Raw genomic sequence first — 23,024 nt, forward strand, 5'->3', positions numbered from 1 at the left:
TGGTCATCCTGGTTACCCGTTGTGTCTCCTTGAACAAGCTACTGGCCTCTCCTAAGCTCTGCTTCCTCACTGATGAGCTTAAGGCAGCAATACCGTGGTACATAAAGGAACAGCTTCAAATGTATATTCAATCAGCATATTTTGTCCCAAAGTTTTCAATATTTATGTTTACAAATGGCTTCCTACAGACAAAAAGAAAAGCCCAAAAAGTTCAACTCTTAAGTGACACGGTCTATGTGAACTTTGTAATGTCTGACGTATCAGCTCAGAGCTATAACAAAACTGTGTATGTCTTTATAAGTGATGTAGGGGATTTTTCACAGCAAAGTTTTAGACTGGAACATGGTAGAAATTGAATGAACCAATCCAACTGGACAAAATAAGAAATCTAGACAGTTTTCTTTTAGTAAATAATTTTTAAATTTTAATTTTTAAATTTTATGTATGTGAGCGTTTTGCCTGCATGTATGTCTGGTCTTTGAATCATGTACATGCCTGGTGCCCACAAATGTTAGAAGAGGGCACAGGATGCCCTGGAACTAGAGTTAAAGACAGCTGTGAGCCACCATGTGGATGGTGGGAAAGGAATCAGTGCCCTCTGGAAGAGCTAAGCCATCTCTTCAGTCTGCAAGGACGTCCATCTTATTCGTTAACGTTAGGCTACATATTATGTAACTCTGCTCTGCATCCTTTGCAGAGGCTTCTGCTCTTTAACAGGGTTTATATGGAGGCAATGTGCGAGTGCATCAGGCACATACTACCTTCTCAGGGTCAGTCTAGTTTGTCATGTACACTAAGGGTTAAGAAACCATGTCATCAACAAACGTCTTCCTGGTTCACACAGAACGTTCATAAAATTTTGTCTGTTATCATCTGTTCTTCACTGCTTGTTACTTTGGGGTTTTGGGTTTGTTTTCGTTTGGTTTTGTTTAACTGAATGACACTTTATACACAGGAGCGTATGTACACATCAGAAAACATTTTTCATTGAAACGGCTATAGGAACTTCAGAAAACTAAAATACCTTTGGTGCTCAGTGTTAAACGGGCCCAGTGAGTTAGTCAGATAGCCAGCACATTACCTCGTTTCAGTGCACAAATGCCCTGTTAGGTGGATCTCTTACTTGGGAACTGAGTACCGCTGCTTGCCCAGGGCACTGCTTATTTGCTGAGCCCCAACATATGTCACCTGTGGGATGAGCGCAGTTCCCCAGGCTGAGCCTGGTTCCCCATACTATCTGGGATGTTGGCAGAGGTGGTCCTCCACACAGGCAGGCACACACACACACACACACACACACACACACACACACACCTAAGAAAAGCTGATGCCATCTCCAGATCTGACAGTAGACAAGAGTTCCCAGCTAATGTCAACATCGCAAGTTAAGAATGACGAGCTAATTGCAGCACGTTGACACCAGTGACATCATTATTGTTCTAGAAACAAAATGCAGAAAAATCATCCCAGGATCTTCAAATTGAGGAAAAAAAAAAAAAAAACAGAAAGAAAGACTTATAACCTAGCACGTGAATGGTAGAAAACCCTTGCTTCTCTCAGAGTCTTTCACTTACTTTGTACTTTATGCTTTTTTTTTAAATGTGTTCGCTTTATGTTTGGAGGTCATTTTGCTTTTCTTTGTTTTTGAAATAGCATCTCACTAAGTTGCCCAGGCAGACCTTGAATTTATAATTCGCCTGCCTTAGCCTCGTGCGTAGCTGAGATTATATGCTTCTGCCATGAAGCCAGGTTTTCTCTTTTAAGTTTCTTAGCGACACTGTACCAACACCTCCAATTATTCTCATATTGTGTCAAATGCAAGGTCCATTATAAAGGCCCAGTAGGTATTAGCTGGAGTCATTGTTGTGATTATGTAATGGAAAGTTTTCTGAGCCTTAAATTGCAAGTAAACATCGGCTCCAAGGAAGATGTAAACAGTGGCGGTTCTCTGGGAGGTCACGGGGAAGATCAGCTCTCCCTTTCCAGAAGGAGTTCTGCTCAGGGAATTCTCCCGAGCAGAGCTCAGGCATAAAGAACCCAGCGTTGGTCTCTGACACAACCTGACCCTCATGATGTACTTTCTTTATCCTGATAGATAACCAGCGTTCTATTGCTATGAAGAGACACCATGACCACAGCAACTCTTATAAAGGGAAGCATTTGATTGGAGCTGGCTTACTATTGCAGAGATTTAGTCCATTATCATCATGGCAGGTAGCATGGCTGCGGTGTGGTGCTGGAAAAGTAGCTGAGAGCTAATCCCAATCCATAGGCAGAGGGTGAGACACTGGGCCTATCATGGGCATTTAAAACCTCAAAGCCCACCCCTAGTGACACACTTCCTGGTGACCAAGCATTCACAGGTGAGCCCATGATGGTCATTCTCCTTCAGACCACCGCGTGGTCCCTCCAGCCATTTCATTAAACCACTCTTCCCTGCTAGCTTGTTGACACTCCTTCTCTGGCAAGTAGAGATGAAAAGGGCCTCAGGGGTTGTCGGTTCCACCTGATTTGGAGCATAGCTGGACTTCGAGAAATGTTACAAGAGCTTTTCACTTAAGTCCACGGCCTGCCATGTGTTGCTGAACCGTTAGAGGCTGCAGAAGTCAGCCGCTTTGAAGTTGCTGTTGCTCCTGTTCTTTGAAAAGGGGTAACAGGAGGTAGGATCTTGGGTGGGAGAAGTTCCAGGGCCGTAGCGCCTGACCGGCCAGCATTGCTCCAGCTCTAATAGAGGCCCAGCTATCTAGTTAGTCATCAAGTCAACAGCCCCTAATGACGAAGGGAAAGGTGTGTGTGCTGGAGGAAGAGGCCAGTGGCAAAGATTTCCAAATGAGCTCATTTCCTTCCATTTCACAGATAAGAAAAATAGTATTCGAATTTCTGTTAAATCAGATACCCATTGTGCGACTTTTAAAAGAGAGTTATAGAATGAATAAGCAATAGATAGTGATAGGATTTGAGAATTCTTCTGGGAAGGAGACTTAAAGTTAAAAATCTTATCCGCTCCTTTGGGGGGGGGAAAGAGTGCTATTTATTTGATTTTAGCAATAGAAGTGTCACCTAGATTTCAGAACCCTGGAGTTGGGGAGGGGGGGGACTTGGTTGCTCAAAAAGTTAAAAAGAATAAAAAGCACACTGTTTGAAGGAGAGTGACTCATCCTGAAATCAGACTCATCAGCATATCCGTCTTTGGAATCGGCGACGTTAGGTCAAATTCTTCCACAAGTCTAAAGTTCATCAGTCTTTCAAGTCAACCTTCTCTCGACCTTGTTGTTCACATCACTGTGAGCTCAGGTGCTCAGCCTAGCTCACAGAAACCTCCAAGACCCTCCTTGTTGCAGCGATCTGGTGCCTTTTTTTTCTTTGCGCGTGCGCGCGCGCGCGTGTGTGTGTGTGTGTGTGTGTGTGTGTGTGTGTGTGTGTGTGTGTTTGTATGTGAGTTTGCATATGCTGCACATGAGTAAAAAGGGCAGAAGTTTAAGTCAGGGTCTTCCTGTGTTGCTTTCCACCTTATTTTTTAGGACAGGATCTCTCAGCAAATTTGGAGTTCACTGATTTAGCTAGACCAGCTGGACAGTAAGTTTCAGGGGTTCTCCTGTCTCTGCCCACTCCCCACTCCCACTCCCATCCCAAGAACTGGGGTTGCAGACACACCTGTCTTTGTGCACGCTTGCTGGAGATCCAAATTCAGTACAGCAAGGGCTTGAGCCACTGAGCCGTCTTCCCGGTTCCCTCCTTAGTGTCTTACTGCTCAGCACAGGAGCTCTGAGCACAGCATATGTTCCATTAAGCTGAGTGAGTAGATGTGTCTTCACCCCCAACCCCTGATCCCCACCCCACTTTTTTTCCGATTTTTAGAAAGTGATACTAGAGATTTACCTATCTGGCCTCCCCCGGACCCCCAGTATCCTGTAGCCAATACGTGCTTAGGTGCCTAGATAAAATGCTTATTTGTACATTTTCTTTTTTTTTTTTTCTTCATCCCACACATCCTTTCAGTAAATCCCATGCTTCCATACAGTTTAGAACACTCATCAGACAAAGGCACCATGTCTCCCGAGGGACTGGATGCCCTCCCGCACAACTCATCAGTCCCTGACTCCAGGGTCTCCACCCTGCTGTGCAGATATGAGACCATAGCATAGCACGGTGAAGAGGATTCCGGAAGAGGCTGCAAAGCTTGATCAGAGCGCTGACAGCAGCTGACTTCAGTAGGGGAAGCAAGGAAGGGATGACAGAGCAAGTTCGGCGATTGTAAATGAGGCCCATCATGGTCAATGACCCTGAAATAGCTCCCGGCTCCATCTTCATTTTCTCCTTCTTTCATACCAACAGTCACAATGTTTTTAATGGAAAAATAAATGCTCGCACATGATAAAACATTCATAAGGTGTAATGAGATACACACAGACCTCTCTCTATGTCAGTCTGCCTCCTACCCAAGATTGCCAGGGCCCCCATCCCCTCTCCTGAAGCAAACACTAATACTCCTGTAAGATGTTGCTTATAACAAGTACGTGTGTGTGTGTGTGTGTGTGTGTGTGTGTGTGTGTACAGAAAAGCATACTATACCTACTTCTGACTTTGGGACAAATGAGGAACACTCAACTCACTAAAGCTGCCAGCAAGATAAATCTTGGGAAAGTAAAGTCCCCTGGCCCCTTCTTACCAACACATGCTGAGACTCCTCCTCACCACAGGTGGCACTGAGATCTGGGCCAGCCAGTGACAGCCGGCAAGCCGCCTCCCAATGGCTTCAGTGCTCATGACGACATGGCTCCCTAGGGACTGAGAAGGCCCACCAGCTGCCACCACATTCCTGCCCCCAACCTCATTGTCCCCAGAACAGCAGATGTCGGTTTGGTGATCACTCCTCAGGGCCGTATGTGCTGTTTGCTAAGGGATGCTGATGCTAGGTCTGGTGAGATAGCATCAATCTCATGCCATCTCTGACAGCATGAGAGGATCTGGGAGCAGGCTGGGAGGGTTCTGGGTCATGCTGTCGCTGAATCGCCTCCCCGGGTGCTGGCCACGGCTCTCTCGTTTCACTTTATTCTTCACTGTTTCTCCCTTCCCTTCCCCAACATTTGTTCCCTGTGAGTCCTTCTGCAAACTTCTATTTCAATCCCCCAAAACTCAGAAGGGGTGAACAACAATGATACAACATATAAAAACCGATAACAATCATAGCAAACACTTACCTTCATTATTTCTCATAGCTATTAACGCCAGAAATATTTTTATCCTGTTGTGGATAATGAAACTAAAGCTGAGTACCTCAGATGGCGATGCCAAGACCACTCAGGTAATAAGCAGCTGGTCCTTGTCTCACACCTGGGGCTGTCTGTCCTCAACCCATTTCAGAAGACCAAGAATCAGAACTAGAGCCCCGAGTGGCCACTGCCCTTTCTGCTATCTGCTATCTCAGGCCATATCACCCACAGCCAGATCTGGGCCTGAGCTTCCACTCTTCTGTGAAGTGTGGACCAGGTGTGCCAACAGCTATTGCTGGAAGTGTGGGATGAGGCACAGAAGTGCCCTTTCCTGGAATAGAAGGAGTAGAAAGTCAAAATTACGGAAGGCAGGTTGATTTGGCATTAGACTGGCTAGAGAAAAGTGTCTTTCATGCTGTATTGCCTTAGGCCACTTAATGAACCTTTCTGAACTCCAGCCTGTGTATCTAAGAATGGGAGAGTAATGTCCCATTCCATTATGATTGGGTAAGATCATGTCCATAAAATCCTTGGCCTGTTGTCTAGCAGACTTCAGCTTGTTTCCTTTTTTCTGTTTCAAGATGAAACAAGTCTCTGGCCTTATCCTGGGTACTGGATGAATTTCAACATCTTCTAGTGAAGAAAGTAAAGCCACAGGGCTTCCCAAAGAGAAGGTGAAGGAACACTCGGGCCATAAATTAGGGACAAGAACTCTTTATTTTATTTTATGTGTATGTGTAAGTACTGGCATGTATATATGCATATATTGGGTATCTGGTACCCACAGAGGTCAGAAGAAAAGTGTAGGACTCCCTGGAACTGGAGTTACAGGTGGTTGTGGGCTTCCACGTGAGTGCTTGGAAATAAACCTTTGCAAGAGCTGCAAATGCGTATAACCATTGAGCCATCTCTACATCCCACTCCTAGAAGCTCATTTTCTTTCCCATCTCTCTTCCCATCCTACCCAGTGCTAGGAGTCCTTGGAAAACCAAACACCTGCCCTAGCCCTCCACCACCTGCCCCACACCCTGGATTCAAAAGAAGCCCTTTTCTTTTCATGGCATTCAGCCATCTCTTTATGCCTCAACACCAGCAGACTCTTTCCTGGGAGTGGCATCCTCCCAGAAGCCTCTGCTCTCCTGTTCTGTGCTCCTCCTTAGCTTCCCAGGCTACATTCCTCCGAGTTACAACTGACCATTTGCATGGAAGAGATCACCTGTCTAGCCAGACTGTTTGCTCCTTCAAGGGCAGACAGTGCATCTTATTCATCTTCACAGCCTCTGTTCAGATCGGTGTCTGGAATATAATCAGTGGTAAATTCTTTTGAAGTCAACTTCGAGAAGTACAAAGATGAATTAGCTTTCTTCCTTCAGGGCACTGACAACACCGGTGCCTGAGACCAAAGGTTCCCATCAACCACCCCCTACACACACATCATGTCACATCATGCTCAGTGCTCCACACTGAGGACAATTGTCTTTCTTTCTCCCCTTTTCCTACCCACAGGGGACCCCAGCATTTGCTCCATCTCCAACCCTGATTTTGTCATCTACTCTTCAGTGGTATCCTTCTATGTTCCCTTTGGGGTGACTGTCCTGGTCTATGCCAGGATCTACATGGTGCTGAGGCGGAGGAGGAGGAGACGGATCCTCACGCGACAGAACAGCCAGTGCATTAGCATCAGACCTGGCTTCTCTCAGCAGGTGAGCACCTGGCAGGAATTAGGGGAAGACACACCAGCCCCCAGCCTCCAGCCATGGGTCCATCTGTGCGGATGCTGCCGGCGTCCGCACTAAGGAGACAGAGTTCATCCCACCACTCCTACTCAGCTGCCATTGTGCTTTAAGGGTGGGAAACGCAATACTGAGAGTGTACTGGGTCTCAAGATCTCACCTTACTTGGTAAGCCGATAGCATACTTTGGACTTCTCTTTAGAGCCTTCCAACTGCAGCAATTCAGATGTCCCACAAGGTCTGATTTGATTGAACTGGGATGGGGGCAGGGTAGCATTTCCCTGTGACTGTTGTATCGTGCACTGCTTTCTCTTCTCAAACCATCCATTCCAGGAGTCATCCATTGACACCTGTCTTCCTGATCTGCCCCTGTGTCAAGGTACTGACCAGCTGGGAGATGAGTCTTTCTAGGTTCTACAAAGAAAGTCTGGAACCTCAGCACTGCTCTTCCAGTTCCTTAAGCTTTAGATTTTGCCCACATTGCTGCCTGGAACATGGTGGTTTGCCTCCATGAATACCAATCACTTCCAACCAATTAACAAAAGGATCATCCTAATGTACAGCTACTGTCTTCATGGAACTTGGAATCTGGAGGTGAAAATCAACCTCACCCCCACACCTCACCCCCATGCAAACTTCAATGAAAAAGGCTAAACTAATTAGGATGTTTTCCAACTGTGAAGTGAAAGCAACAAAGTACCCAAATATTAAGTGCAACAGAGGTTAAGAAAATGACTGCCGCACTCAGGAAAGGGCTTCCTTGGGAGTGAAAGAACTGAGTTTAGTCCTAAAGACAGAACAAGTTTGGATGTCTATAATCTCTGATGACTTGTGTAGGGATCAGACTCTCAAGGTCAAAGTCCTAGGACTAGCATAGAAAAAGACAACCTTTCTCATGAAGTAAAAGACCATGACCCTAAGGCTTAGGAAACAAATGTACATTGAAAGTACTGTCATGCTACATAACTACATACGACATGGTTCATTTTTGTAGAGATTATCCCACAACTGATTGTTTCTCCTTCAACCTACCCCAGTCTTCCTGTCTTCGGCTGCATCCCATTCGGCAGTTTTCAATAAGGGCCAGGTTTCTGTCCGATGCCACGGGACAAATGGTAAGTAGACATGTCTTGGATCATGGAGAAAGAGTGAGACATCTTTCACTAAGATGCTGGTTTGTCTTGATTTCACTCCTACCACAAAGTGGAATTCCTCACTGATCCCACACATGGTTTTGTAATATATGCCAAGATCCCAGAGACTGTATGATTGAAGTCTCAGAATGGGTTTCAAACAATGACATTCAGAAATCACTAGACTAGGAGAATAGACCTCAGTGACTGGAGGTGATGACTTTTGGATGTGGTGGGAGGATGCCATCTACCAGAAGGAATAGAATGTCAATGAAATGGACACATGGGACAGAGAAATAAAACTTTCAAGTATCCTGAAGGTTACTGGCTGTGTACAAAACCATGACAATCTCATAGTCACACTAAGCTTCACCTTTCTAATTCAAGTCAAGTCCTTGGCCAGCATGGATGGCAGAATGCAGAAAAGAGCCTAGAGATGTCAAATACAAGACAAGGGTTCCTCTTCCAGACCTCACATTAGGAATTAAACTTCAAAAACTGATAATGATGAGGAGTTGAGTCTTGTCCAGTCTCTCTGTAATTAATTAACAACTCCGTACACGGGCCTGATGTAGCAATTAGAGACTCTTGATGTAAATGAGAACAGATAGATAAGCCGTTTAAAATCAACACTGCAGATCCATGGTCTGAGGAGATGCCAAGGCTGAAAGAGAAGCGCTGACTTCCCAGGAGGGATTGGAAAGCCATGAGGCTGCAATGCCAGGAGTATGGAGAATTCGGTTCTGTCCTGCCATCTGGGAGTTGAAATCTCTCTGCCAGCCAGCCAGCCATAGAGGAATCAGTGTTTCACACATCCGCTATGGAGGGAGGGCTAAGGACTTACAGTGCAAACAGAAAAACACCAGCATGGAATCTTGGAAGAATCACTTGATTCCTGTAGGACAGATATCCACATTACTGTCATGGAGGAAGGGTGTTTTCCAGTTGCATAGGCACTCCCAAGAACTAATCCCTAACCCCAACTAAAACCCCAACAATTTACTTTCAGAAGTAACACACTGGAAGTTAAATATTGTGATTTTTAGGTAATAGGTGCCAGCCTAATCATAAATATTGTCTTGACTGAGGATTGGAATAACATAATATATTTATATTAATTATTAGGAATCCACATCAAAACAAAAGCCAAAATTTCTGAAGTCTCCCACCAAAAGGATCATAATGTGAATGTCCCCCATCTGGGCTTGGTTCAGGCACCAAAGTTTCTAGCTTACCTGGAGAGACAGGAGGGAGGAAGGATAAAGAAAGAATAACTGGCTTTTATGACTATGGTAGTAAGAATTACAGAATCCTACTTCCTATTCAAGGTTTGTTCAATCTTTCAAATATCAAAAGTTCAAATGCCAAATTCATACATATAACCCTCTTCTCCAGGCAAAAATGCCCCCCAAAAAATCACATTCTGTTTTTCTAGAGTGTTTTCTATCTTACAATTGAAGTGTAGAGACAGTTAATGTCTTGAAGACTAACATCTACTAAATAAGAAAGTTATGATGCAAATTTTAGTTTTCTTTCTTTTTTTCCTCCTTTCAATATTGATATTTAAAATTTCAAAAATAAAAAAAAGTAGTACATACCCATAACCCCAGGCATTTGCAAGGCAGAGGCAGGAGAATTAGAAACTTCATGGCAAAATCAAGGACAGCCCGGGCTACGCAACACCAAATCTTAAAACAAAGAAAAGTAAAAATATTAAATTAAAAATATTTTAAATGAAAAGACAAAACAAACCCAGAGTCACCACCAGGTAGCTTCAGCAGTTATCAATTTGTGACCAATCACACACACAACCTCTTAAGAATCAAATATCAAGTACCTAAGGCCCATACCTTTTCATCTCTTAAGTGGCTGTTACTGTAATTTATTTAAGAACTCCAAGCCTTTATCTTGTAGGGTTTCCCACACTCCAGATTTTTGCCAACTACATACCCCATAATGGCACTTAATATGTTCATTGCTGTAGCCAGGTCTTTCTAATTCAGAAAGACCAGGCTACAATACTAGGGTGCCTTCCTCGTGGCTTGCTCTGCTGATGGAAGTCCTGGGTGGCTGCTTCTCAGTTGTAAAATCGGAAGCGGATTTCATTTCCCTAACTTCCCACGGGCTCACCACTCCCCCTATAGGTTGTACACAGGGAGGCTTTCCTCCTTTTTTCTGTTCATCATCTTTTCCTTTCAGGAGCACATAGAAGACAAACGATACCCCCAGAAATGCCAGGACCCCCTTTTGTCACACCTGCAGCCCCTCTCGCCTGGCCAGACACATGGGGAGCTGAAGCGCTACTACAGCATCTGCCAGGACACCGCCTTGAGGCATCCAGGCTTCCAAGAAGGAGGGGGCAGGATGAGCCTGGCGAAGAGGACTCGGAACTCCCTGAGCCCCAACATGGCCCCCAAGCTCAGCTTGGAGGTTCGAAAACTCAGCAATGGCAGGTTGTCCACATCCCTGAAGCTGGGCCCTCTGCAGCCTCGCGGAGTGCCACTTCGAGAGAAGAAGGCCACTCAGATGGTGGTCATTGTACTTGGTAAGTCTGAGTTGCTAGTTGGGGTTAGTTGAAGCTAGTGCTGGGTGCTGCAATGTGGGCTATCATAGCCATATTTAAAGAACGTTAGACATTCAAATATAAAATCTCTATAATGCAACAGAAAACGTTTCTGTATGAATGTTAACACTGATGGAAACTCAAAAGACCTAAATGAAATTTATGAAGCCATTTAAGTTGGATTATCATAATGATTATATTATTAATAAGTAAATCAAATGATAATGACTCAAAAAAAAAGTGTCTGGCACACATTGGCTTTTTAATCAGTATTTGCTTACTTTAAAATAGTAAAAAAAAATTACTTTAAAAATAGTGAGAAAATAGGACAGCAAAATGCTACTGTCATATGATGATAACTAGATCATTTTAAATACAGGGGAAAAAAGACAAAATTAATTCATCAAGATGTCAAAACTGATCATCTTTGAGTAGTGGGTGGTTCTTCTCTTTCTATGTTCCTGTATTATCGAGTTTCCCACTATGTATATGGCCATTTTTAAATTTTATGGTAGAAAATCTAAATTCTAACATCTAATTAATTAATGAAGGTTTGATAAATCACAGGTGTCACAAGCATTAATGAAGGTGATTACACTGTGGCCAGTATCACTGACAAATCTCAGTATTCTCACCCAGTTCCTAGCACAGAAATTGAACTCATTGGGTCTTTAAGGGTTTTACCATCTTTATCAGAGATCCTTCCTTCATAAGAAGGCACTAAATAAATATCTGAATTTAATGTAAAAGAAAAAAAGATTGGCCAAGAAATTCCTACAGGTCAGACTAGAAAGTTAATTTAGTAACAAAGGCCTGAAGGGACACAAGTATGTCTAATCATATCTACTTTGTGGAGCTGTGGTGAAAATTAAATGGGTAATAGCAATGGAAGAAAAGGCAAATCAATGAGTGAAAGCAGCACTAAGCAAGCAGAAAGGAAATGGCAGGGAAAACTCCAAGCATAGTGCCCAGTACAGAGATGATTTATAAGTTGTTTTCATATCATAAGGAGCCATGAGCAAACTCCTTACCCAGTTTTTCTCTTTCTCTGCAACCCAGGAGCCTTCATTGTCTGCTGGCTGCCCTTCTTTTTGACTCATGTTCTTAATACCCATTGCCAGACATGCCATGTGTCCCCAGAGCTTTACAGAGCCACAACATGGCTAGGTTATGTCAACAGTGCCCTCAACCCGGTGATCTACACCACCTTCAATGTGGAGTTCCGCAAAGCCTTCCTCAAGATCCTGTCTTGCTGAAGGAGGAGAAGAGGCCACACTCCATTTACCCACTTGGGGATGCCAAGCAGTTCAGACCCCTGCCCAGCAGGGTCTGCTTGGAATGACTACACTGTCCTCTGGCGCGTGTGGTATGAAGAAGATTTGCGAAGCAGGACAGACCTGGTTAGGATTAACCAGCTCCACGACAGAATGTTTTCAAATTTTTAAGTGCTAAGCAATCAATCAGAGAGCAGTTGAAAAAAAAAAAAAAAAAGTATGGGACACACAGAGAGAATTGTCATTGGAGACATGATGCAATACAGTGAAAGAAAAATGAACAGGTCTTAGCAGCCTCAGCCTGCCAGGGGTCCTTGCACTCACAGCCAGGAAGCCATCTTGTAGAAGGAACAAGCAGTTCCTCTTCTTTCAGACCTGTAATTAACTGTCAGCACGGATAACCCTGAGCATCCATGGGGTCCATTTTCTTGGGTTTCCTTTCACTCTATCCTGAAATATGAAAGGCAAGGCCAATGCTTCTACATTCTGCTTTTCTGTGGAATGGAATTGGCTGCATTGGGGGAGGGAAATTCTCATCCCAGAGCAGACACTGTCCCACACTGGGGCTCAGGCTTTCCTTCTACTCCTCCTTGCATGTTAGCTCTGGTCAAGAGGAACCTTTGCTTTATTCCCTGATTTCTCAAGACAGTTGTGCCGTCTTGATTTCCAGAATTATTCAGGACAAGATGGTGTGTTAAGTGAAGAAGGTAAGTCAGTTCCCTCTTCAGTGTCATGGCTGAACTTTATGGGTCAGAGAGTGCCATCGATAGGCTATCCATCATTAGAAGGATTTCACTAGCCGGGAACTTCGATATACTTAACAGAGATCCAAACCTTTCAGACCTTGATACCCACCAAGCGTTTGGAAAGTGCCAGGCACCTCCCAGGTTCTGAATAGATAACAATTGCTGAGGCAGTTGCTGTCCTCAAAGAATTCGCTTGTGTGTGTCATTGTGTTTGCCCACGTGGGTTATAGTGACTTGCCTAGACTTTCAGAGGACCTCGGAATTGAGGGTGCTAAGGTAGATGGGCATTCCAAACCATCATATGGATAGTCTTTATAAAATCCTAGTCAGAGCATAAACATCATTACTCTAACAACTATGATCAGAGTGTAGCAAAGGCTGGGCATGGTGCCTCAAGAAAAAAAAAAAAAAACACCAGAAATAATTTGTAAATGTCATTCAAAATGCATTTAGAAGGCACTAGAATACTCACATCATTTACCTTCTCACCTACATGAGCTACTTCTTTATTGATTGCAAAATCAAGATCAAATTTAAGGATAATTTATGAAATGCTGTCAGCCTAAACTTCAATAAATTTGCCTTTAAGAGCATTAGTATATAGTATGACAGATAGTGGCTGTCATGCTGTTAAAACTTTAAAAATCCCAGGAACTTTACTAAGACTCCAAGGCCTCCCCAACCCATCTTTATCTGTCTGACCCAGATGAGTTAGTTGTCTGATAGTCCAGAATGTTTTGAATCCATCCCTTAAAAGCATTATTATTATCTATAATAATTGGCACCGTAACACAGTACAATAATTGGTATTGTAAAACCAAATCCTCTCTGCAACTTCCTTTAATATTCTGTGCCATATAGTATGATAGGTTTATGTGACAAACAGAGCTGTATCCTGGACAGTTAAATCTGGAAAAGTAAAGGTTTGTGACTTCTAGATTTCCCCATGGCAAACAAGTAAAAACAGATGAGCCTATGGGGTAAAATATTATAGATTTCTATGTAAAAAACAATCAGAATTCTAGAGGCAGAAATACAAACCCCAGTATCAATACCTTTGTTGAGAAAATATGACAGCCAAATCATTTTTATTTTATTTCACGTGTATGAGAGTTTTGCCTGAATGTATGCATGTACACCACATGCACACACGGTGTCTGCAGAGGTCAGAAGGGGTCCTTGGCTCATCTGGAACTGGAGCCGCCATATTGAAACTGGGAATGGAGCTCAGGTCCTCTCAAAGAGGAGCAAGGGCTCTTACTCACTGAGCCATCCCTCCAGCCCCTCTGTGTCTTTTCTTGGTATCAACCTCTATAATAACCTTATGTGATATGACATTATTTTATAGATGAAGAAATGGAGACAGAGGGAGGTTAAACAATTTGCCTCTAGGTCAAACACTGTCAATATAAGTGTCAACTCATCTGTTTTCCATGCTGGCCCATGGCTTCTTGCCAAAAAGGAGAGGTCGGGGCAAAGGTGGAAAGAAAAGGACAGAGCAGAGATCCTAGGATGAATCTAACCCAGCATCCATCTACTATATCTGAATACCTTGCCTACGTTTTTAAATTATTTCCCAACCCTGACAGTATTTGTCCATAAAGTCATGTCAAAGCTGAATTTGAAGCTCTAAACACTACAAATCCCATATATATATATATATATATATATATATATATATATATATACTTCCAAGAGAAATCCCAAACCTGTCTCCAAAACCCCCACTGCAGCCTCTTTGTCCCAAGACCCTTTTCTATCTCTCCAGTTTCCACCATGGGCCAGCATATTCAACCTCAGGGCTCATCTCTCTCTCTCTCTCTCACTCTCTCTCTCTTCCTCTCCCTTTCCCTCTCCGTCTCTCTCTCTCTCCCCCTCTCTCTCCTTCTTCTCCCTCCTGTCTTTCTTTTTATTCTTCTCTCATACAATATATCCCAACTGCAGCCTCCCCTCTCTTCACTCCTCCCAGAGCTGCACCCCACAAGCCTTTCCCTCCCCCAGATACACATCTCCTCCATTTCCCTTCATAAAAGAGCAAGCCTCCCAGGAACATCATTTGTACATGGCCTGATAAGATACAGTGACTCTAGGCACATACATACCATCATATCAAGTCTGAACAAGACAACCCAGTAGAAGGAAAAGGGTCCCAAGAGCAGGCAAAAGAGTCATAGACAGCCCATAATCCCACTATTAGAAGTTCCACCAGAACACAAAGCTACACAACCATAACATACATGCTGAGGACTTAGCACAGACTCATGCAGACTCCATGAATACTGCTTTAGTCTCTGAGGGCTCATTATTTTCATTGCCAACAAGACCACAAATCTCAGAAAACATCTTCATCATGTGAATCAGGGCATACTTCTTGGGGAAGAAAGAAATATCGTACTTTCCCACTATTTGTGTAAACTGCAAGTAGCACAGAAATATTAATATATTCCACTCATCATTCGGCTCACTCAAATAAGCAAATATTTCCCTCTTCTAGAGCATCATCCTTTAATACTTCATTACCCATGTTCTTAATCAACCATTTATTCAATAAATGCTAGTTTATCATCTTCTTACATGTCAGTCACTGTGCTGGGTACCAAGAAGCACTGGCCAGGAAAACATAGCCCCACCCTCCTCAAGAGGGTCCAGTAAGGGGATAATTTATATATGTAGTGCTAACCTGCTTATTGTCTGTTTTTAAAATGTAGGATTCTGGGTATTTGGTAGTGCAAATTCAGTTTTGAGATGACTTCCTGAACAAATACTGTCAGAGTTGAGATGATTTTTAAAATGTAGAAAAGATATTTCAGACAGAGTAAGTCCCCTGTAACACAAAGATCAGAACAAGCAAAGATCATAGAAGCAAATGCAAAGAAAAATTACATCCGACTATAGAAACGAAGCTGAAGGGATGGGTGGGCAAGGAAGGGGCCTCATTTTTCAAGATTTCATCTAGGGATAGAACCAGCAGCAGCTGAGCTGATTATGCTGCCAGTTGTCACATAATACATCTAGATCTTAGAGCCCAGACTACCATGTGTGCCACAGACACTGTGGAGTGCCCACCACTGATTTACGTACCTATTCTTCCCGTGCTACTCTGGGTTTCAACAAATACAGGCTTTATTCTGAATTCTTTTATCTCTTACTAAAGAAGAGAGAATGCCTAGTTGAATGGACTTGATACCAGAAAGGGTTACCATTAGGCAGCTCAGAGACTTTGGATCAGAAATCAAGGGAGGTCAGTCAAAGAGATTTGTTTTTGTGAATGCTCGGGTCAGAAACACACAGAGAGGCAGAAAGGTTAAGAGTGTCATTTGCAATAGTTATTTGCTGGAGATCCTGGCTCCCAGGTCTGTGCTTCTCATCATTTGGTATCTGCTGACATTAGAAGACTGGAAAAGCTTAATTTGAATCAATACACAGGGAGCAGAGAAGAGATGACAGGCAATTAACTTGATTCCTCCATTCTACCTAATTGTCTACTCATCAGCTGAGGAAGCAAGTGAGTTGCCATGACTACCTCCTGACACAAAGACTCAGCGCAGGTGATGCCATTGTCAGCTCATCTCTGTGGTACATGGCTGGCAGAGGCAGAACCCGAGAGTCCAGGCCAACCACAAGACCCAGGACCACTTGTACCATCACTCTCACCCCAATTAATCATCTGTCTCCAGCATTGTGCAGTGAGTTTCTGCTTTGGGTAGAGTCTTGTTCCTGGGAGGAGAAACTGCAGACGGCTAAGGATGATCATGCCCTCAGGCAGAAGCAGGGATGACTCCATGTTGGCTTTAAGCACCTTCTGGGAAACACAGTGTTCAGACATGAAGCAAGGGCTGAAGTTCTAGTACTAGCATGGGCAAGTGACTTTAGGTGAGTGATATAATAGTCCTGAGAACAATGGAGACCTAAAGCCCTGGTCTTTCTTCTGAGAGCATTTGAAGGTTAGCTAAAAATCGCTAGTTAGTAGCTCTCTTTGTCTATTCATGTTGCTATAGCAAAAGACTGCATCCTGAATAATTTATAAGTGATAGAAATGTATTTTTCTCACAGTACTTAAGACTGGAAGTACCTATGATCAAGGCACCAGCAAATTTGTTGCCTGGGTGGGCTCAGTATCTGTGTATAAGACAGTGTCTTATTGCTTCATCCTCTGAATGGGACAAATGTGTCTTCACACTGAAAAGGTGAGGGGCTTTTTTCCAACCACTCTGGTTCTGTCCAGCCATTTTGTAAGGTATTAATTCCATTCATAGGGGCAGGACCCTCATGGCCTAGTTACATCTTAAAGACCTTACTACTGCTGCCTTGGTAATTACATCTTGGCATAAATTTTGCAGGAGACACAAATGGTCCAACCAGAGCAGAGGGCTTCATCAACTAGAAAGCCCTAGAAAATGCAAAAAGTCATTGTCATCCTTGGATTTGTTCTTACTATTTACTTCTCAGCTTTCATCCCTACCTGGCTAATGTCCTATCCAGATCCTCTTCCTCAAGTCATTTGGCATAATCTTTCCAACCTCACCGGACCATCACCACACAATCTTCTTTGTCTTGTCTTTTGTTCCCTAAACATACCCAGGATACTGGGCTGACTTTGCAGTCTGACTGCTGGATGAATGGGTAGCACCTGACAGGGCCCCATTTCTCCTCAGACAGCCACCTGCTCAAGCAGGTTGTGCCCTAACGCTCAAGTTGATGATGTCAGAAACTTCTTTGGTGAAGTCTGCTTTGTGTCCCTTATTCCTCTCATCATCAGCAGATGAGGAGTGGAACACATATATATTCCTCAAAACTGCCTGGCTTTGTCCCTCATGGTGCCCTTTTCTGCCAACCCATCTTCTCACTCCATCTCTTCTGGTCTGGTATTTGGGACACTAATATTCAGGGCTGCTGTGACAAGGAATTTACATTCTGGGCGACTTAAAACAATATGGACTGTATTAACTTACAGATCTAGAGGCCTGAGGTATGAAGTTAAGGCACTTGTAGGCCTGTGCTTTCTCTGAAGGCTCCACAGAAAGATCCTTTTGACTTCTTCCTAGTCTCTAACAGTTACTGACAATCCCCCTGATTTGTTCCTTAGCTTTTGGCAATAAAACTCCAGTTTCCACCTCCAACTTCTTATAGCATTATGTCTGGGTCTAAATTTTCCTTTTATAAATCATTGGATTAGGGCTGTCTTCACCCAATATGACCTTATCTTAACTCGGTTACATCTGCAAACACTCTATTTTAAAATCGACTCATTTATAGGTCCCAGAGTTTAGGACTTTAGCTTTGCTTTTTGGGAAATACAATTCAGCCTATGAAATATGATGAGAGTGGTCCCAAAGAAAGAAGATTTGGGATGTGGATAAATTTGGATATAGGTATGAAGGTCTTATCATCCATAATATAAGAGGTTGGATTTCATCCCTGGCATACAGTCCCTCCATGGTCTGGGTCAACTCTGTAAACTTCCCAGAGTTCAACTTTATTTTTAGTAAAAGTGTCTAGCCTGAATTCCTAAGACTATGATAATACAAGCTAAAACTATTTGTAGAAGGATATAAATTATCTGCTAAGCCCTTAAAACCTGTAAACATGCTTATTAATAAAAGTCAAAGATAATTCAAAATCAACCATTTGCTTCTCTGTGTCTGAAAGGGGGAAATTGAAGAGCAAACTCATTGTGGGTGGGCAAGATACATGAAAATATCCTGTTTTTATCCTGTTCTGTGCCATGCTACTCTAGACAGACTGAAAATGATGGAGGCTATTTGTTGTTGTTGTCTTTAAGAAAAACTGACAAAACTGAGTCTTGCATTACAGTTGAGCGGATTCCACGAGTCACCACATTAAGACCCTTAAAAAGCTTGTAATTTATCGCAAGCTATAATCATGAGCTCTGAGAATTGAAAAGGACTGTATTCCAGTTCTTGGGGTAGAAATCCTCCCTTTAACATTTCTGATCTGTGATCAGCCATCTGTACTAAGGAGCTGTTTCATTACTTCACAAGACATGTGACAAGTTGTCCTTTAAAAAAATTTTTTTTGCCAGGTCTGGAGAGAGAGCTCAGCAGATAAGAGCATTTGCTCTGTCTCCAGAGGACCAGATTTTGACCCTCAGCTCTACATAGAGGCTTATAACGATTTGTAACTCTAGTTTCCGGGTAACTGATGCCCTCTTTTGGCCTCCATGGGAACCAGATGTGTAAGTTATGCACAGATCTACACACAGGCAAAACACCCAAACACATAAAATAAAATGATACCATTTTTAAAATTTATATTTAAAAAATCCTGCCATCATTCAGCCAAAATCTGCCTCCTTTTAAAACCAGTCTTTAGGTTCCATCTTCCTTACGTTAGATTGAGTTTCAATTCTTCCAGCTCTAATTCAAGAAGCATTCTCTTTGCACTGCCTATCTTGGTTGATTTCCTTTGAAAATAGACATTTTATTAGTTTCTCTAAAACTACAAGACCTCAGTAGGTTATAATCCTTTAAATGTTGTTGAATCAGTTCACAGTGCCATGGATTCATTATCCCTCATGATTGGAATATTCAATTTTTAATGACCCAACTCAAATTGCATTGACTTTGTAGGGCTTGTATTGAAATTCTGAAAAGGAAATTTGCATAGAGAATGGAGATGTTTAATAGGCTATGACTTAGGGATCAACACATATAACGGGGTGGAAGAAGCAGGAGAAGAGCAGAACTCTATGATTGAAGAGCACATAGAAGAATCCCGTGGGGAATGATGATATAGGTAGACCATCCTTGATATCAGCCAGTCACTAGACAACAACTACCTCCAAAGAGCCAGTGTGACTTAGGGAGAGGCTCTCTTCAGTTGAAAGTTCTTATTCCATTCTTAACAACTAGAACAAATGCCCAGATGAATCTAGGATGCACACATACCAGCATCCACTGCAGTGGACCGTTTATACAACTTTGTTGTATTTTCTTTATATAGTAGACTCTAGAAACAAGAGCACCAGGAATCTTGTTGGTGTCCCTTCCTACGAGAGCTTAGTAGAATGCTCTATAATCTCCAGGAGGTCACAAAGTAATTTTCATTTTTTCAATACAAAGGAATAAAGTATTGGTTCATGGTGCAATATGGATAAACACATTAAACTAATTCAAGAAGCCAGATACACAAATCACATCTGTTATAATTTTATTCTTATTAAATATTCAGAATAGATAAATTCACAGAGATAAAAAAAGGAGGCTGGTAATTCCAAGCATGGAAGGAAAAGAGAGTGAGGGCTAACTGCTTGATGGGTGGGTGCCTGATGTCCTCTGGAGTGGTTGCATGATACAGTAAGTTGTTAAGTGTTACTGAATTATTCACTTTAAAATGACTAGCTTTATATCAATTAAAACTTTTAATATGAAAAATTAACAAATCAAAAAGGATGAGGACCTTTAACATGTCATAGCCTCAGATTGGAAGACTCAACATGTCAAGATGACATTTTTCTCCGAGTTGATATATATACTTATGCAATGTCTCTCAAAATTCCAGGAGGCTTTTTCTTCTTTAAAAAAAAAATTGTACAAGCAGATTGTAAATTTATATAGAAATGCAAAAAAAAACCCAGACTAGCCAAAACAAATTTTAAAAAGAAGAAATATCCAGAATAGGTAAATCCATAGAGACAGAAAAAAACTAATCATTTCCAAAAATGGAGGATGATGGTTGGAGAATTCTCACTCCCTGATTTCAAAATTTACTGTAAGTTACATTTATTAGCCAGACTGGTGCTACATTCCTGTTGGTAGGACTACAGCACTCAGGAGTCCAAGGCAAGGGGATTGTGAGTTTGAGGACAGCTCAGACTAACAAGAATTCAAAAACTCAAAGGCTGAGGATGTGTTCTATGGGATCATAGAATGTTGTCCTAGTGAGTGGGCACAGGCCTGGGTTCACTATAAAAAAATAATGAAGTTACCAAGTAGTATGGTATTTGCATACAGATATACAAGCTGGGAAAAAAACTACTACAAGTCCAAAATTTAGAGAGAGAGAGAGAAATGTAGATATGCATATAAAACTAGATATAGATTTGATCTCAACAAAGACAGCTTATAAGTAAAAGTGTTTTAGACAAACAGCTCTGAGATAACTAGACAGCAAGAGGATAAACTTACACTAAGTGGAAGAAACAAGATACAACCATGTATAGGTGCTAGATATGGCAGCAAACGCTTGGAATCCGTGCACTCAGGAGACTGAGGCAGAAGTTTGAGAACAGCCTAGGCTACACAATAAGTTCAAGACTAGCCTTGGCTGCATAGCAAGACCTTGTCTCAAAACAACAAACAACAAAGAGAAACACAGGAGCTGAGGAGACAGTTCAGTAGGGTGTTTGTCTGCTGTGCATAGAGACAAACATTCCATCTCTAGCAGAAAGGGGGAGGTGAATTACACAGTCCTATTTGCGTGAAATGTACCCTAAAAGACAAATCTATAGAGACAAATAATACAGTAGTTGACTTGGGCAGGAAGCAGAAACTGAATTAACAATGAATGACCATAGAGGAGTATGTTAGAAACTCATTTGTGTCTCCCCAAAAACCTCATATGCTAAGCCCTAACCAACAATCTAACCATACCTGGATATAGGACCTATAGGGACACAACTAGGAATAAGTTTAGGTCATAATAATGAGGTTATTATAGGCTAATATTTGTGTCCTTAAAAGAAGAGAATACTTGTGAGGTCAAGCAGTGCATAGCAGGGTACAAATTCCCTGCAGAAAGCCCCTGAGAAGCTGGTATATGAAGTTATCAGTGTAAAGCTTAAGTTGCAATAGAAATTGGAGGGTTTTGAGGGATGCTAAATGATCACATATGTTTGCTAAAGAAAGTTGTGGGTAGACACTGAGAGAAGCCAGCCTAGGTGAACGGTCATGTATATTACAGGTAGGAGCACCTTAGAAGGCAGGACTGCCATGTCTACTGGAGTCCACTTAATGACATCCTGCTCCCTGGGCAGGGAGCTGGGCAGGGAGACGGAATGTCTGGTGTTTGCTCTCATAGGTTTCACTCTTGCTTTGGTCCAATTTCCCTTCATTTTAGAATGGGATTTTTTTTTTAACTTTTGATTGCTTCTCTGTGAATTTCACACCATGCACCCCAATCCTGCTCATCTCCCCTTGTACCCACCCTCCACCCTTGCAACCTCCCTACATCAGAGAAAAAAAACCTCATCATGGAAGTTGTAGTCTGTCAGTGTGTCCCTCCCACAGTATATCCTTTTGTCCACCCTTCTTTGCTTGCAAATGCTCATTGCAATGACTCGTTGATCTGGTACAAGGCCTCTGGCCTCTGCTACTCTATCAATACTGGAACCTCACTGGGTCCCCTCTTGGATATCCTGTTGTTGCCCTGTGTCATGGAGATCCTGTGGTTTTGGATCTGTAGGACCAGCCCCTGAGTACTTCAGCAGTTCATAGATGGGGTAGATACTGGGGTGGGCCAATTCAAAGCCCTGATCCAGGCCTGGGAGGTATCTGAGCTGATCAGCTTATTGGCCCTCCTGCTCTCACATTCTCTGGGCTGGCCCACCTGCAACCCCCACTTCCAGGACCAGCTCTACTGTGCTGCCCAGGAGAGGTTCCCCGTGTCATGGAGATCCTGTAGTTTTGGATCTGTAAGATCAGCCCAGGCCCTTTACATACTTCAGCAGTTCATAGAGGGGGTAGATATTGGGGTGGGACAGTTCTCCAGAGTCTTGCAGCAGGTGATAACAGGAACAGCTTTTCTGCTCTGATGACCCAAAGGACCAGCTCTCCTGACTACTAGGGGTGGCAAGGGGCAAGGAAGGCAGAAGGCATCTCTCTCTTGCCCACCCTGCCACACAGTAGACAAATTGTGAGGCCAGCTCATTCACGCTCACACCCTCGGGAGCCAGCTCACATGTGCCATCGCCATTAGGGTCGGTTCTACTGTGCTGACCAGGTGAGGGGCAGGGCCTCCTCTCCCCAGTGCCACAGCAGGTGAGGGGCAGGGACAGCTCTCCTGCTATCGTGACCCCCAGGGCCAGGTCTCCTGCCTGCTGCTAGTGATGGAGGCAAGAGTGGAGGAGGGTATCTCTTCCTCATCCTTGCCACTGCACGGGTGTAGCTCACCCCTTCAAAATGCGACCTCTCTCCCAAGTACTGAAGATGGCTAGGGATGGGATCAGCTTTCCTGCTCTCATGCCCTCAGGGCCAGTTCTCCCACAACGCCCGGGTGAGGGGTGGGGCCAGTTCTGTACAGCCCTGAGACATCAACATGTCCCTGGCAGGCAGCCCAGACCAGGGACATCCACCTGGCCTTTGGTGGCAACAGACCCCTGCTGCTGCAGGGCCAAAGAATCAG

At 43.2% G+C, this 23,024-nt stretch overlaps 1 protein-coding gene across 1 annotated transcript in view; it reads left to right on the top strand.

Moving 5' to 3' along the window:
* The window catches only part of Drd3 (dopamine receptor D3), a 62,886-nt gene extending 48,583 nt beyond the window's left edge, over positions 1–14,303 (top strand). Inside the window, exons 5-8 of the mRNA XM_021652385.2 lie at positions 6,720–6,916; positions 7,984–8,061; positions 10,279–10,624; positions 11,702–14,303. Of these exons, the coding sequence (XP_021508060.2) occupies positions 6,720–6,916; positions 7,984–8,061; positions 10,279–10,624; positions 11,702–11,898 (818 nt within the window). The 3' untranslated portion in view covers positions 11,899–14,303. The remainder of the gene's footprint in view (positions 1–6,719; positions 6,917–7,983; positions 8,062–10,278; positions 10,625–11,701) is intronic.
* Positions 14,304–23,024: the final 8,721 nt, after the last annotated feature.

Source organism: Meriones unguiculatus, chromosome 17, assembly GCF_030254825.1.
Source record: "Meriones unguiculatus strain TT.TT164.6M chromosome 17, Bangor_MerUng_6.1, whole genome shotgun sequence".
Classification (NCBI taxonomy): Eukaryota; Metazoa; Chordata; class Mammalia; order Rodentia; family Muridae; genus Meriones; species Meriones unguiculatus.